Source organism: Cucurbita pepo, chromosome LG01 (genome assembly GCF_002806865.2).
Source record: "Cucurbita pepo subsp. pepo cultivar mu-cu-16 chromosome LG01, ASM280686v2, whole genome shotgun sequence".
Taxonomy (NCBI): Eukaryota; Viridiplantae; Streptophyta; class Magnoliopsida; order Cucurbitales; family Cucurbitaceae; genus Cucurbita; species Cucurbita pepo.
The window spans coordinates 19000424-19014918 of record NC_036638.1 but is presented as its reverse complement, the minus strand read 5'-3'; the positions used below and the strand labels follow the sequence as shown (position 1 = coordinate 19014918).

The following is a 14495-nucleotide window of genomic DNA, read 5'->3' as shown; positions in this document are numbered from 1 at the left end:
CCACCTTATCCTATTTTATTAGACTACCTTGAAACTGTTAAGATTATTCTGTACATTTTTTTTTTTTTATCAAATAAATTATGCTTATGACTAACTTTAAATATTTATTGATAAAACGAGCTGATAATGATATTTTGATCAATAAATAAAAATTGCTGATATTTATAACCGACACCTCTCGAACATTATTTAGCTATGGAAGCCTGAAATATTTGAGCGTAGATTCGTGGATATGTGCTAGTAGGTCGTTAATCACTCAAATTTTGAGTTTGCGTTAGAAAACTATAGGTCACTCGAGTGGTGTGTTGTGTTCGTGGGGTTGAGATTGTTGCTCGTCAATAATTTGTACATTTGTCGTCGTGCCATTGGAGGTGCTAGTTAGTGAGTCGCCAATCGGGTTTAGGTTGTCCTCGTGTCATTGGAGGTGCTAGTTAGTGAGTCGCCAATCGGGTTTAGGTTAGTACACGAGACGAAGGAATCTTTTACGACACTATAACGTGAAAAATGAAATTAAAGTATGTTTGAAAATGATGTGAATTTTAATTTGACTTTTTGAAGTGCAAAAAGAATGATGGGATAAATAAACATTAAATGAAACAAAAAAAATAGGAAGGCCCCAAAAAGCAATTTCTAGTAAGTTAAAGGACCTAATAGCAAATAATACAAACTAAAAAAACCCTAGTCCTCTTCACCTTTCATGTATCTCTCTATAACCTTACTAAACTATTTTTCACATTTTTGTATAATAACCAAAAATAAATAAATAAAGAAAAAAAGAAATTCAGAGAACAATAAAGGAACAGAGAGGGCGGCGGCGACGGCGGCGATGGCGGTTTTCCGATCATACGTATCCGAGGACGATGCCGCTGTTTGTATTCGGGATGAGCTCCGTCGGCAATTCCGTCTCCACGGCGATTTCCTCTTGTTTGGTTCTCATTTCGAGAACCTTCCTATGCGAATTGGAGTGCAAACACGGAACAAAAGTCGGACTCGCCGCCGGCCGGTACTCGGGGAAGAGGCGGCCGGATTTGTAACGAACGCCGCAAGCATTACAGAGAGTTTTAGGCCCTAATGGTCCGGCTCGCCATTGCGGCGTCTTCGTCACTTCACAGTGCAAACATTTCCTCACACCTTGTGGACTAAACGCATCGTTTTGATCTCGTCGAAACGACAACTTAATCTTCTTCGTCTTCTTAACCAGCGGCGGCGGAGCCGAACAGGACTCACCGTAGTTCTCCGAGTCCGATGAAACCTTGCCGCCGGAATTCGTCGGTGAAATAAGCTGCGGCGGCCGAGGAATAAATGACGGCGGCCGAGAACGCTTGCTGCGAGCGCGACCGCGTTTTCCGGCAACAGCTAGGGTTTTCTTTTCGCCCGAGCACGAACTGCTGCTACTGCTACTGCTGTCGAGAACGGAAACCGGACTTGAGATCTGAAATTGATTCGCCGGCGATAAAGAAGAAGTGTTGATCGTTAGGGTTTCAGCGCCGGAGGAGGAATCGTCGATGAAATTCGAAAGCCATTCCAATTGATCAATGTCTTCGTACTGCACAACAAAACAAAATTCATCAGAACAGATCCATCATATCTTACTGTGTACTCCCATGTACCAAATCAAAACCCATCAATTTTACTTCTAATTATGACGTCATTATTAAAAATATCACTAATTTTTTAGAAATATATGATTAATAGTTCTAAGACTATATTTTAATAGAAAATATTTTAAAATCTAAAATTAAACTAAAAATCCAGCATTACTGACCGGAACAGAGAGGGCAGAGTGATGAGTATCGCCGGAAAACACCGAATCGGCAGCGTGAGGTAAGGAGGCAGAAGACCAAATGGGAGGGAAAGCGGCGGCGTTTGTGGTTAACGCGCCGTGGTCATCGAAATCCTCCGTCGGAAAATCAAGAAGGTCATCAATTTGGTCGAAGAAATTCCCACAGTCCATCTCGTCGGAAAAGGTTTCTCCGATCATGTTTTCCAAATTTGGAACAAAAAATGCAGAAATGAAAAATGAAGAACAGTCTATAAGAAAAAGAAGAAGGTAAGCTAAAATGGAGTTATCAGTTGGTTGGCGTAAGCTCCATTAAAGCACAGAGCTCAAGAGGAGAGAGAAAGCAGAATTGAGGTTGAAGAAAGAGGAGAGAAGAAAAGGCTAAAAAGAGATTTGGGAATGGAAGTTGTTGCTGCTAGCTGTCCCTTTACTGTTTTTCTTTTCTCTATTTTATATCTGAATTTTAAAAATTTATGGGTTTTTTTTGTTCGTTTATTTTTGTAGTATNCGAAATGACAGAATTACCCTCCGTTTTTCTTCAAATTTACAACACCACCCAACAGATGGACAAAGACCCATTATCGTCGGCGGTTGCATTGTCGGTGGGTGACTTACCCTAAAACGGTAAAAACACAATTAAATAAATATTGAAAAATAATTAATAAAGAGACAGCAGAGCTGAAACATGTCTGGTTTTAAACTAACTTCACTTATACTCTTTGAATCTATGCCTTGTTACGCCCATTTTCTCTCTCTAATAAAGAGAGAGAAACTTAACTTGCAGTGTACTCATTGAATATGAATCGGTTTCTTTTACGAAGTTACGTCCTCGGTAAATGGTAAAATTTGAGTTGGGATTGGGTAACACCCTATATTTTAAGGGCAGTTTGGGGGTGGTGAATGGCTTTTTACTGACTTTTTATTTTTTACTTTATGGGACAGAGAAACATCCTATTCCTTCTACGTTAAGAGAATGTTAAATGGTCAATGTTTTCTTTTATTCTTTCAATAAATTAATTAATTAAATAAATATAATTAGAGGTTAATCCAATCATAATTGAGGATTTATTTTACTTTATAAAATTTTAATGATTAAAGTTACAATTTACAACTCATTATTTTTTTTAATTATAAAGTAAGAATACGCGTATGAATATTTTAAATATATATATATATATATATATATTTAAATAAAAAGATTAATGGAATTTCATCAATTTCATGTGAGGGTCCAGCGGTGAGATTGCGAAAGGACGAAATTAACCCCATCGTACTTTTGCTTTTGCGTTTGATTTGGGAGGGCAGAAAGGTAAAAGAGAGAGGAAAAAAAGCAATAAAGAGGAGGGAGAAAAAAAAAAGGAAACACGGCGTAACGGGCGGCGGTGGAGGGTATCACGTGCATGATGCGTGCCGTTGTGGGGCCCATTGGCACGTTCCACCGACGGGATACGCGGTGATCAAAAGAATAAAAATTATTTTTTTAAAAAAAAAAAAAAAAGAAGGAAGAAAATGGATGAGCTTACGGTGGAGCCCACCACAGAGAATCAGTCACTAGACTCCAGCTGTGTCACCATAACACAACACAGAAGCCGACTGTAAACAAGTGTCCAACGTGCTCTCAATTAAAAATAAATTATATATATATATGTTTTTTTTTAATTATATTTAAAAATTTATTGAAATTATTAGATACAAATGTTTAAATATTAAATTTATAATTTAATTACAAAAATTAAAAAAAAATTACAATTTATTAAATATGGTTAGAAATAAAGTCACCGGAGTGGGGCCCGGGGTCACGTGACATTGCCTCGTGGTCCTCACCTTCCCCCGAGTTTTTTCAAATAAATAAATAAATAAATAAAAATTAAAATCAAAGGGGGACAAAAACATGATCTGATGACGGGAGTATCGTGGGGCCGCCCACACCGGATCCCTGTGAATTTTTATTTACCAAAAAACGCGTTTTAATTTATTTCGAATATTTATTTTTGGTCTCTATACAGAGTTCCGTATACGTATTGTGTAGAATATTTATTTATTTATTTATTTATTTATTATTTGTATTCATACATTTTCCATTATAAAGTCAATATATTTTTCTTCTTTTCACCCGACAAAAAATATCCACCCCGACCCAATTCAAATTTTATAATTTGTATTGGATAGTTTAAATTGTCGAGTTATCGGGTCATATGAACAGTTTTATCTATATTTACGGGTCTATTTTCTTCGATAGTAACAATGACAGTCAATCCCTTCAGAGCGATGATGAGAGAAGAGAATGACAGTGGTCGACAGCGATAAACGTGACGGGACGTGAAGAAGAAGAAGAAGAAGAATATTAAAAGAATATATTTACCACGTCACTATACACAGTCAGCAATTAAACCTCCACGTCATTTTTAATTAGATTGACTTTTGTATTGAAAATTGGATGAGATATAATAATGTAAGATGTGTAATAGATCTCAACAAATATATTATATTTGGTAATGGGATGATGCCACGTGGCAGGACACTAAAACCATTTCTTTGTGACCGTCGTTTAATGATCAAGCCTTAGCACATGGTGGGGACGCCCCCATGTGATTATATATATATATATATTTTAATTACGGACATAAAAGCCCATAAGCCAGAATACCAAAACTACCCCTATCGTTCACTTTTTTAAAAAATTAATTTTTATTTTTATTTTTTTTGTTATGCACGTGCCACGTGGGTGCCTTAAGCATGTGCCACAAACATGGGGTCGGAGGATACCAACCTAAGAATAATTGAAACAATCTAAAATTACAAATTTGCCCTTGCACGCTTCCACTAGAAAGAGGTTTTCACACCTAAGAAATGTTTCGTTTCCCTCTCTAACCGACGTAGGATCTCACATCTACCTCCTTGGGAGCTAGCGTACTCGCTGGCACACCGTTTTGTGTCGGTTGGAGAGAGAAACGAAACATTTCTTATAAATGTGTGGAAACCTCTCTTTAGTGAACGCGTTTTAAAACCCTTGAGGAAAAGCTTGAAATAGATGTTGAGAATTGTCTCACATTGACTAATTTAGGGAATGATCATGAGTTTACAAATAACCAATAGATCTCCATTGATAGGACAAACCTTTTGGTGAAGCATAAAGCAAAGCCATGAGAGCTTATGCTCAGAGTGGACAATATCATACTATTGTGGAGATTTATGGTCTCTAATAAGGGAAATCCCAAAGAGGATAATATTTGCTAGTGGTGGGTTTGTCTAATATCATACTATTGTGGAGATTTGTGGTCCCTAATAACGGAAATCCAGAAGAAGATAATATTTGCTAGTGGTGGGTTTGGCTAGTTAAAAATGGTATCAGAGCTAGACACCAAGCGGTGTATCAGTGATGATGCTAGCCCCAAAGACGAGATATTAGAGCTAGACATCAAGCGGTGTATCAGTGATGATGTTGGCCCCAAAGACGAGATATAACGGATAAAAGCGGACAATATGTACTAACGATGAATTTTAAAAATAGAAAAAATAGAAAAGAGAAAAGAAAGAAAAAGGGTGTTTTGGAGAGAAATGTTTGGTTGTATTGAGAAACAATGAATTTGGAAGGTAAAGATGGAGAGGGTCAGTGTACCTTTTCAGTTGTGGTTGAATCATCATACCCCACAATTTTATGACCATAATTATTTCCTTTAATATTTCTATTTATTATTATTATTATTATTTATTATTATTATTATTACCCTTTGGCCCTTCTTTTTTGGATTTTAGAACTAAATTTCATGGGGGCCATTTCGTCAGCTGCTTCAGTTCAACCATGGACCAAATTTGGTTATATATATAAATATATATATATATTTCACTTTTATTGTTTATTTTAAAATTAAATATTATTATATAATATATAAACAAAGACAACAAACAGCTAAATTAAAATTATAAAAAGTGGATAATACGATATTCTGAGCAATTAACAACCTTAAAAAAAAAAAAAAAAAAAAAAAAAAAAAAAAAAAAAAAAAAAAAAAAAAAAAAAAAANNAAAAAAAAAAAAAAAAAAAAAAAACACAAAATTGAATGCTCTTTAATTCTTCTCCGTACACAAATTTAATCTCTTCATGGAAATTGTTCTCCGACATGATCATATAATGTGTTTCATTTTCAATCACGATCGTTAAAATTAAATGAAAACAGTTGAATTTGGGCCCGACCTTATTTGACTTTGTCGGCCCATTGACAATGGACATATCAGGCTGATTTGATCCTACTGGGCTATTGGGCCCAAAAGAAAACTGTTATTGGGCCTAATACTTAATTCAGTGTAATTCTTTAAATGTAAATAAAAATAAAACCTGCCATATTTTCTGTATTTACTTCAGATGGGTTAACATTTCAAGAAAATTAATTAAAAAATACTTTTTTTTTTTTTTTTTTTTTTNCTGTTAACTAAAAGAGCCTGCTGGAAGAAAAGCTCCTTACAAAAAAATCAGATATTCTATTCAAACAATGTTAATAATAAAAAAAAAATATTAAAAAAAAAAAAATCAATGTAAATCTCTTTTCTTCTGGCAACTTTTTTTTTTTTTTTTTTTTTTTTTTTTTTTNATCGCGGGGAAGAAAAGGGTATGATCGATTAGGATCCGGATTCGAGTCTGGAGATCAGTGAAGACTGTTTTGTCCTCATTCACATGCTTTCAGAGTAGAGAGGGAAGTTTTCAGGGTTCTACCAGGACTGATTTATCTACATCCAAATGATTGAGTCGACACGTCCCCAGAAGGATTTCGGGGAGCTCCTCTTGAGTGTTGCCCTGCCAAACAAGAAGCAATTGAAAACATTTCACAAGATTGTAGCTCAGCACTTCCAGAAGAGTGTAGAAAGTTTTGAAAGAGTTGGGATATGGTATTACCTGAATTACAAAAGCCATTTCTATAACCAAGTTGTTCAAATAACCAAGAACAAGACTGACCACTCCCCTTGCCACCGTTGAAGATCCAACGTCAATTTCAACCTGCTTTCTCACATAGAAACAAGGAATTACAATACCATCACGAGAGGGAAAGAGCATTAGCTATATGTTGTTTCGTTACTTCACCTCCAAATAGTTCTTCCCACTAAAGTAATGTACTTCAAGTGCATGCCCCAACAAGCATGCTTTCTTTCCAACACTTTGCTTCACTATCCATGATCCCTGACAATGTAATTTTCAATGGAGAATGTCAGGAAACACACTTCTTGATTCTTTATAGGTACTAAGTTATGTTACTGACCTGAGAAATGTAAGGTATGAGCTTAAATCTCGAGTTCCTGAAGGCGTCGTCTCCTTCGACAAAGCTTTTGAGCAAGGGACTGCTTTCGAGAGGAGTCCTCATCATGTAGTACATTGCCAAGGTATACATGGTCGAGCCAGGAACCTAATTCACGTTCATGGTAGCAAAGGGTGAAACTTCCATCTACTCAATTATGGTGGCTGTGAAGAAACTTTAAAACGACTTACTTGTATGTTAACAATGAAGAAGAATTCCGGTCCACCACGTTCGGCATAATTCTACATACATATAATCAGCATTAGTGTAACAGTCCAATTCCACCGCAAGCAGATATTGTCCACTTTGGCCCATTACGTATCGTCGTCAGTCTCACAGTTGTAAAACGCGTCTGTTAGGGAGAGGTTTCCACACCCTTATAAGAAATGTTTCGTTCCCCTCTCCAACGGATGTGGGATCTCACAATCCACCCCCTCGGGGGCCCAGCGTCCTCGCTGGCACACAGCTCAGTGTATGGCTCTGATACCATTTGTAACAGTCCAAGCCCACCGCTAGTAGATATTGTCCTCTTTAGACTTTCCCTTTCGGGCTTCCCCTCAAGGTTTTAAAACGTGTCTGTTAGGGAGAGGTTTCCACACCCTTATAAAGAATGTTTTATTCCCCTCTCTAACCAACGTAGGATCTCACAATCAGGATCTATGATTGCATTATCCTCGCTCATGTGCTGGTGCTCTTGCAAGTAGAGAGCATGTAGTTTAAAAGGATGGGTTTTGACAAACTCGTGTGCTAGAAAAACAAGCCAAACCTGAACAATACTACCCGGACGCCCACCCAGATTATCTTCTCGTCTGTCTGACCTGAGCCAGTCTGCACCAGCCAGTTGCATCAACGTGCCATTTGCCTTGATCTGACAGAGAGAAATGTCGTCAAGAATCTACAATTGCGTTTGGTATTACCATTAATGTTACTACAAGATATCCCATCTTTGCCAACTATATACATTCGATAAGAAACTGCACAATATACATAGGATCTCCCCTAAACTGATCGAAGAAATAATGTACTAAAGAAAACAAACAAGAAAATAGCAGCTTAGCCAACTAACGTCTATGACGCTGTCAATCTTAAATGCGGAAAATATTACTCACCGTATGTACACAATCTGAGAACCATGAAGTGCTTGTGAAAACTTTCTTTAGTTGAAAATGAACAGTTTTAAAACCTAACACGAATGCCAATAAATTTTGTGGTTCCTCTGCGTGTTTTGATTTTAGTCTTGGCAATTTCAGGTAGGTTACTTTTCTTTGTACGCTGAATCTCATCATGAAACAACATAGCCATATACATTAAAGCATACCTTCTGGCTGTCCTTCAAATAGTTTTGTCCACGTATCAGAAACAAAGAGGGATCTGCTGATGCCACGCTGCAGGGAGAAGAATGATTTGGATCTTTTGGAAGGGTGGACCCATAGGAATATGGCGCACTTTCTTCTCTAGGCAACTCAGGTAATTCCGCATAACCTTTCTTCTGAGCTGAAACACACAAATTATTCTATTGATTAGAAGGAAATCTAAATAAACCTTATAGTTCCACATTCAAAATAACTTTAATCACCGCCAACAACTGACCGGAAAGATCTTGCAACTTTTTCACAAAAACAGCTGCTGATGAAAGTTTGTTCTGGGGCATATTCTGCGGATCATAAAAAGAGCATAATGTTCCCTACAGTGAACTGATGAACATGCAAGACACAATCAAACAGTATTCATTAAATGTTTCTGGTATGGTCACCAATGCTAATGTTAGAACACAGGTTGTTCACTTTGAGCCTAAGTTCTCATGACTTTGTTTTTGGTTTCCCAAAATACTTCGTACCAATGGAGATAGTTCATTTTGAGCATAAGCTCTCATGACATTGGTTTCTCCAAAAGGCCTCCAGACATTGGTTTCTCCAAAAGGCCTCATACCCATGAAGATAGTGTTCCTTATAAACTCATGATCTTCCTCTTAATTAGCCAACGTGGGACTACTCCTTTCAATAATCCTTAACAATCCTCCCCTTGAACAAAGTACACCATAGAGCCTCCTTGAGACCTATGGAGTCCTCGAACAGTCTCCTCTTAATCGAGGCTCAATTCCTTTCTCTAGAGCCATCAAAGAAAGTACACCCTTTATTTGACATTTGAGTCACTTTTGACTACACTTTCGAGACTCACAACTTCTCTGTTCGACACTTGAGGATTATATTGACATGACTAAGTTAAGGGCATGACTCTGATACCATGTTAGAATTACGACCCTCCAAAATGGTATGATATTGTCCACTTTAAGCATAAGCTCTCATGGCTTTGCTTTTGGTTTCTCCAAAAGACCTCATACCAATGAAGATAGTGTTCCTTACTTATAAACCCATGATATTCCTCTTAATTAGCCAATGTGGGACTACCCCATTCAATAATCCTCAACAGCTAATTCCCAGCCACAGATGACCAGCTATATGAGACTATGTAATGACAAATAAGATCTCAGAAGTTGGGTGATGGAATGATCTACAAAAGAAAGGATACAGCAGCCGAACATGTCCTAGTTTGTGTGAATACAGATTTCCTATAGGAAAGAATGCACGTCCAAGCAGAAATTGGATCCAAAAAAGTTGGTATAAATACGCAAGTATGAGAAAGTACCGAAGAGTGCTGTTGCAACAAAGCCGAGTCAGCTGTCCATTCATTCTCATAATGATCAAGTTCTGCAGGTTCAGGAACATCAAAGAACTCATCCGCAGCATCATTTAGCCCAATCAAACTAGCACGGGGCATTTCCACTTCATTCTCTTCTGAAAATGCCTCTTTAATTTTCCTCATTTCTTCAGGAGAATGTATTTCTGTCTTTATCTCATCCATTTCATTCTGGGGAAACTCATAGAGTCTAAGGTCTCTAGTAGATGATGAGAACTCTGGGGAAGAGTCACCAACCTTGGCTCTGTATAGCTCTCTTATTGCTGCATTATGCATTATAAATTGAGAAAAAATCCCACGTATATCTAAAATACAAGCTAACATGCATCATGAAGACGCTCTAAGCTGTACGCCGGTACCTGCAAGCGTCTCTAGCATCCGGATAGTAATAGCTCTTGCAGATGAAGGGCGCAGATACAGTTTCCAGAACTTCCAATCAACTGCAAGCATGTGTTTTACTAGCGCATGTTTACCTTGGTTTACTGGAGTTATAACGTACCCTCCACCTGAAAGTTCATCCATATAAGATTCTCGAGTATTATAACAAATTCCAACCCACCCAGTACTCGGAAGGTAAAAATTTCAGTGTGAAGCTATTAGCAGGAGCAAAAGATGCTATAAAAGATGGAGAAGAACCAAGGTGATCGAAGCAAATGGGTTGAGAATGAATGTTAGCAATGGTATTGTTTACAATATCTACAAAGTTAACTAGTATTGCATACGTTACTTTTAAGGCTAGCACGAACGTAGTCTTTCTGTGGTGGAAACTTCATGTGAAACACAGAATGATAGAGTACCACTGTGACAGAAACAGACGAGAGAAGATAGTTGTAGGTATTATAGGTTTCAAATTTCTCAAACATTCAATTGCTCCAGAAATTTGTTACCATATGTGCCATCATCTTCTCTTCTCCAATAGCGACGCAAAAGAAAATCTCTTTTTTTCATCCCCCTGCAAATCATTTGCATTCAGCATACATGTGTATGTTTTTTTGCCTACTAAAATACTTGAGTGAATGATACAAGATCGGAAGTTCTGACCAAGGGAGCCAATCACGATACAGTTCCATATGTATGATATCTGTATGACCATCAAGGTGTTCAACCAAACTTCCACGGAAGAAGCAGAAGTCCCATCTGTAAGACAGTGTGAAGTTTAGTTCACTAAAGAAAATGATTCTGAACAAACCGTAACCACAATTTTCAATTGCAATCCATGGAATCTAATGAGGAAAAAGGAAAGAAGAAAAGAAAGATGAAGCATACAGAAGTTGGAGCTTATTATACGGTTCCAATAACAAACACCATCATAAAAGAGTGAAGAAGCAAAGTGTATTATAAAAATATTACTGTGATCTTGACGGGCCAAGAGACATGATGGTCCGAAAAATGTCTTCTGAAGTTCCAAAAACCATACCAACTGCCATTATAGCAGGATGATCATCCCATTGCTGACAAAGAACACAAATTATCAAACAAAAAGATCAAATGAAAACATTCAACAGAACAGGTATGGAGTTAAGAAGGGAAACTTACCCTCCCATGTGCATCATTATCTTTTGCTTCTTTGAAAAACCGTAACCCTGCATACAATCGAACTCAACATATAATATTAAGGCAGCCACATATCCACTTTGGCTACTGGAATGCAAATGAGAAATTCAGGTCTTACCATTCTGACAACCAAAAATTTTCCAAGAGGAAGGTGCAATAACATCAGATGTCATTGCTTCCATTTGTACAGAGGAATAAACAGTCCGGCTTCTTGACTTACAATCCATTCTTTTTGACCCTCGAAATCTATCCAAAAAGGAAAAAGAAGATTCTATGGATATGCGTCAGATATTCAATACTTCTATGCATGAAATTCCTTAAACACACAAACGATGTTTCTTTAGACTATAACCAAATGTCTTGTTATAACTATATTTTCATTTTAATCAAACCCTCTTCAGATTTAAACATGCTGCATTTACGACGTCAGCAACTACACGCAAACAATGTCAGACACTCTTTATTAAGTAGTATGTCATATGATCAGTTTTTAGAATACTGAGAAAGATGAAAGAAGATAGAGACATCGTATGTGTGTCTTTTATGTAAATATGAATTTTATACAAATTCACACAAACTTTTACGCAGATCTTTAGTCAATCTGCTACAGATATGATTGTTGTTAATGTGCATCTATCAGTAGATAGATTCAAAATCTCTAAGTTATCATTCAAGTTATGTTAACAACTAAATGCTGTTCGTCCAGAAAATTTGACAGAATCTTCATAAAAAAATCCAAGGAGGTAAAAGAAGCGAAAAAGGCTACAAAGAAAATACTGAAAAAGGAATGACATTGACAGATTTCTTCTTTTCTCATCTGCAACTGATACATACCTCAGAGCTGGATACTGTCTCTTGGAGCGATCCCAAAAATTCCTTGCTGGATCCGGACAGTCCTAGATGTACAGTGAAAAATAAGGTCTCAGCCATGAGAATAACACTTCGTTTGCAAGTACAAAATTTTATACCTTCAATGTAGTATCAAGAAGTGAGCGGATCCATCTTGCTGCATCTTCTGGGCTGCTGGCTCCCAACTATATAAAGTTGAATGTAAGGAAGTTGCAATTGAATTCATTCCAAATTTGTAAACATGTCGTTTGGCATAGAATTAACTTCACCTTGAGTTGATCATTTTGATTGACGGTATTATAAAGTGTGAAGATGAAGAATACCTGCAGATTTCAAATGAAATTATCAATACAAATTTGCCCAAGAACAAACCAATTCAGAGATACTAGTCTCTACAACCAACGTACCTTTCTATTAATACTCTCCCTCCCATTATCTGTAACACGAATATAGGAGTCAATCACTGCACTTCGATTTGGTTCCTGATGAAAAACATAGACTAAATTAGTGCCATTTGTTTTTTAATCATTTCAGGATTTTGGCAGAAACAACAAAATGAAAATGCCTTCGTTCCAAAGCAGGTAAATTAATCGTTTACTTTTGCATTCAATTGTTACAAGTCTGCAAGTCTCTTCAACTATTCAATTATTAAAGAAAAACAGAGAACAGGAGAAAAAGATGAACAGAAAACTATTGGCACTTTATTTTAGAAGATCACAAGCACAACCAGACAAATTTGAACCCAATTTCTAAAAGTTCCACATTGTTTTCCTCGAAGGCTGTGCTCATTGCCAATTCACAATGACAATAAGTTCAGTTAAAGCCATAATTCGTATGGATGTACATATACAACTCTTATGAATGTCCATATCCGTAATCCAGAGAAGNTGACAATAAGTTCAGTTAAAGCCATAATTCGTATGGATGTAAATATACAACTCTTATGAATGTCCATATCCGTAATCCAGAGAAGTGCAATAATCCACACAGATCAGACAAAAGCCGTAACATGAACAATGTGGACCCGGGCATCTCTTATCTTTTTCCAATTTCCATCTATAATGAAGAACAAAGTAACATATCAACCAGAGTCCAATAAACTTAATAAATGAAGAAGAAAACAAGGATTAACGTATAATTTTCCCGAATAAACACTTAAACAGATTTGAAATCGACATGTTCTCCAACCTAAAGATAAGAACAAACGCTAAAAACAAATCAAAACCACCAAATAACTCGCAATTAAACACATCCATCCTGCAAAAATTTCGACCCCAAGAAACATGAACGGGCGATAGAAAACAAGACCACACAAACGAGTTCCCAATTAAATCGTGTGAAATAAATTCTTACCTCATCCTCAGAAACAGGGACAGATTTGAAGCTCTTGAGGCAGTCATCCTGGAGAACGAAGAATCTCTTCTTCGAGTACTGCAACCCGAACCGATTGGACCGGATGAGATACAACCAACCTTCCATTTTGCCGTCATTTTTAGGGGGCCCCATTGCAGAAGAAACAAGTGAACCAACGCCCGGATTCAGGAACAGGTGATCTTTAGAGCAATTTCATTAAAGAAAAGAGACGTTGAAGAAACGGAGGATTGAAACGACTCTCTGATTCCGACGAAGGGAATCAGAGAATCAATGGCGGCAAAATCAGAGTTCAGAATTCGTTCCTCTTCGTTCTTAATGTTCGTTTGTTCTTTCTTTCTCGTTTTTAAACACGCTGAATTTTGGCGTACAAGAAAAACAATTACCATATCCGAAATTACTATTTTACCCTTCTAATATATATTTGTGATTTTAATACCTAATAATCAAATATCTAATTTTTCTGATATAAAATATAATAAATGTCTTATCCACTAGAAATTTTAATTAAATATAATTAATAATTAATAGTTTTTATATATATATATATATATATATATTTAAGACTATAAAGGAAAAAACAAATTAATGAAAATATGTNTTTTAATACCTAATAATCAAATATCTAATTTTTCTGATATAAAATATAATAAATGTCTTATCCACTAAAAATTTTAATTAAATATAATTAATAATTAATATATATATTTTTTTTATATATATATTTAAGACTATAAAGGAAAAAACAAATTAATGAAATGTTTTTTTTTAATCCAAAAATGGTATGGTCGGGAGTGAGGGAAACCAAGTGTATGGTTCCCAATATATTGGAATGTCAGCCCTTAAAAAAAATTGACTTTTTTTAAAAGTCAAACCACAAAATCTTTTACTTACAAAAAATCTCTTCCTCTATTCAAAATAAAGGAAAATATTTATAAATAAAAAAATAAAAAAAA

General features: G+C 36.2%; 2 protein-coding genes across 2 annotated transcripts; both read right to left on the bottom strand.

The window, feature by feature from the left end:
* Window positions 1-558: 558 nt before the first annotated feature.
* Window positions 559-2204, bottom strand: LOC111778810 (GATA transcription factor 8-like). The gene is made up of 2 exons (XM_023659166.1): window positions 1766-2204; window positions 559-1546 (listed from the first exon to the last, which is right to left on the bottom strand). Exons 1-2 carry the CDS (start codon window positions 1979-1981, stop codon window positions 842-844), a joined length of 921 nt encoding a protein of 306 aa, XP_023514934.1. The 5' UTR covers window positions 1982-2204; the 3' UTR covers window positions 559-841.
* A 4171-nt stretch (window positions 2205-6375) lies between these two features.
* Window positions 6376-13721, bottom strand: LOC111811174 (protein ENHANCED DISEASE RESISTANCE 2-like). The gene is made up of 21 exons (XM_023697927.1): window positions 13522-13721; window positions 12576-12650; window positions 12438-12491; window positions 12288-12353; window positions 12154-12215; window positions 11438-11565; window positions 11302-11348; window positions 11116-11216; window positions 10807-10902; window positions 10653-10717; window positions 10493-10564; window positions 10125-10271; window positions 9715-10028; window positions 8659-8722; window positions 8387-8562; window positions 7835-7936; window positions 7260-7310; window positions 7033-7176; window positions 6858-6953; window positions 6672-6773; window positions 6376-6572 (listed from the first exon to the last, which is right to left on the bottom strand). Exons 1-21 carry the CDS (start codon window positions 13672-13674, stop codon window positions 6480-6482), a joined length of 2208 nt encoding a protein of 735 aa, XP_023553695.1. The 5' UTR covers window positions 13675-13721; the 3' UTR covers window positions 6376-6479.
* Window positions 13722-14495: the final 774 nt, after the last annotated feature.

Excerpts from the sequence above, each read along its gene's own strand:
- LOC111811174 (XM_023697927.1), bottom strand. The coding sequence starts at position 13,674 with ATGGGGCCCCCTAAAAATGACGGCAAAATGGAAGGTTGGTTGTATCTC. Across the intron at positions 7,177-7,259 it reads TCTTCATTGTTAACATACAA|GTTCCTGGCTCGACCATGTA; the intron begins GTAAGTCGTTTT and ends AACGTGAATTAG. Across the intron at positions 6,573-6,671 it reads AAATGGCTTTTGTAATTCAG|GGCAACACTCAAGAGGAGCT; the intron begins GTAATACCATAT and ends CTTGTTTGGCAG.
- LOC111778810 (XM_023659166.1), bottom strand. The coding sequence starts at position 1,981 with ATGATCGGAGAAACCTTTTCCGACGAGATGGACTGTGGGAATTTCTTC. Across the intron at positions 1,547-1,765 it reads ACTCTGCCCTCTCTGTTCCG|TACGAAGACATTGATCAATT; the intron begins GTCAGTAATGCT and ends TTTGTTGTGCAG.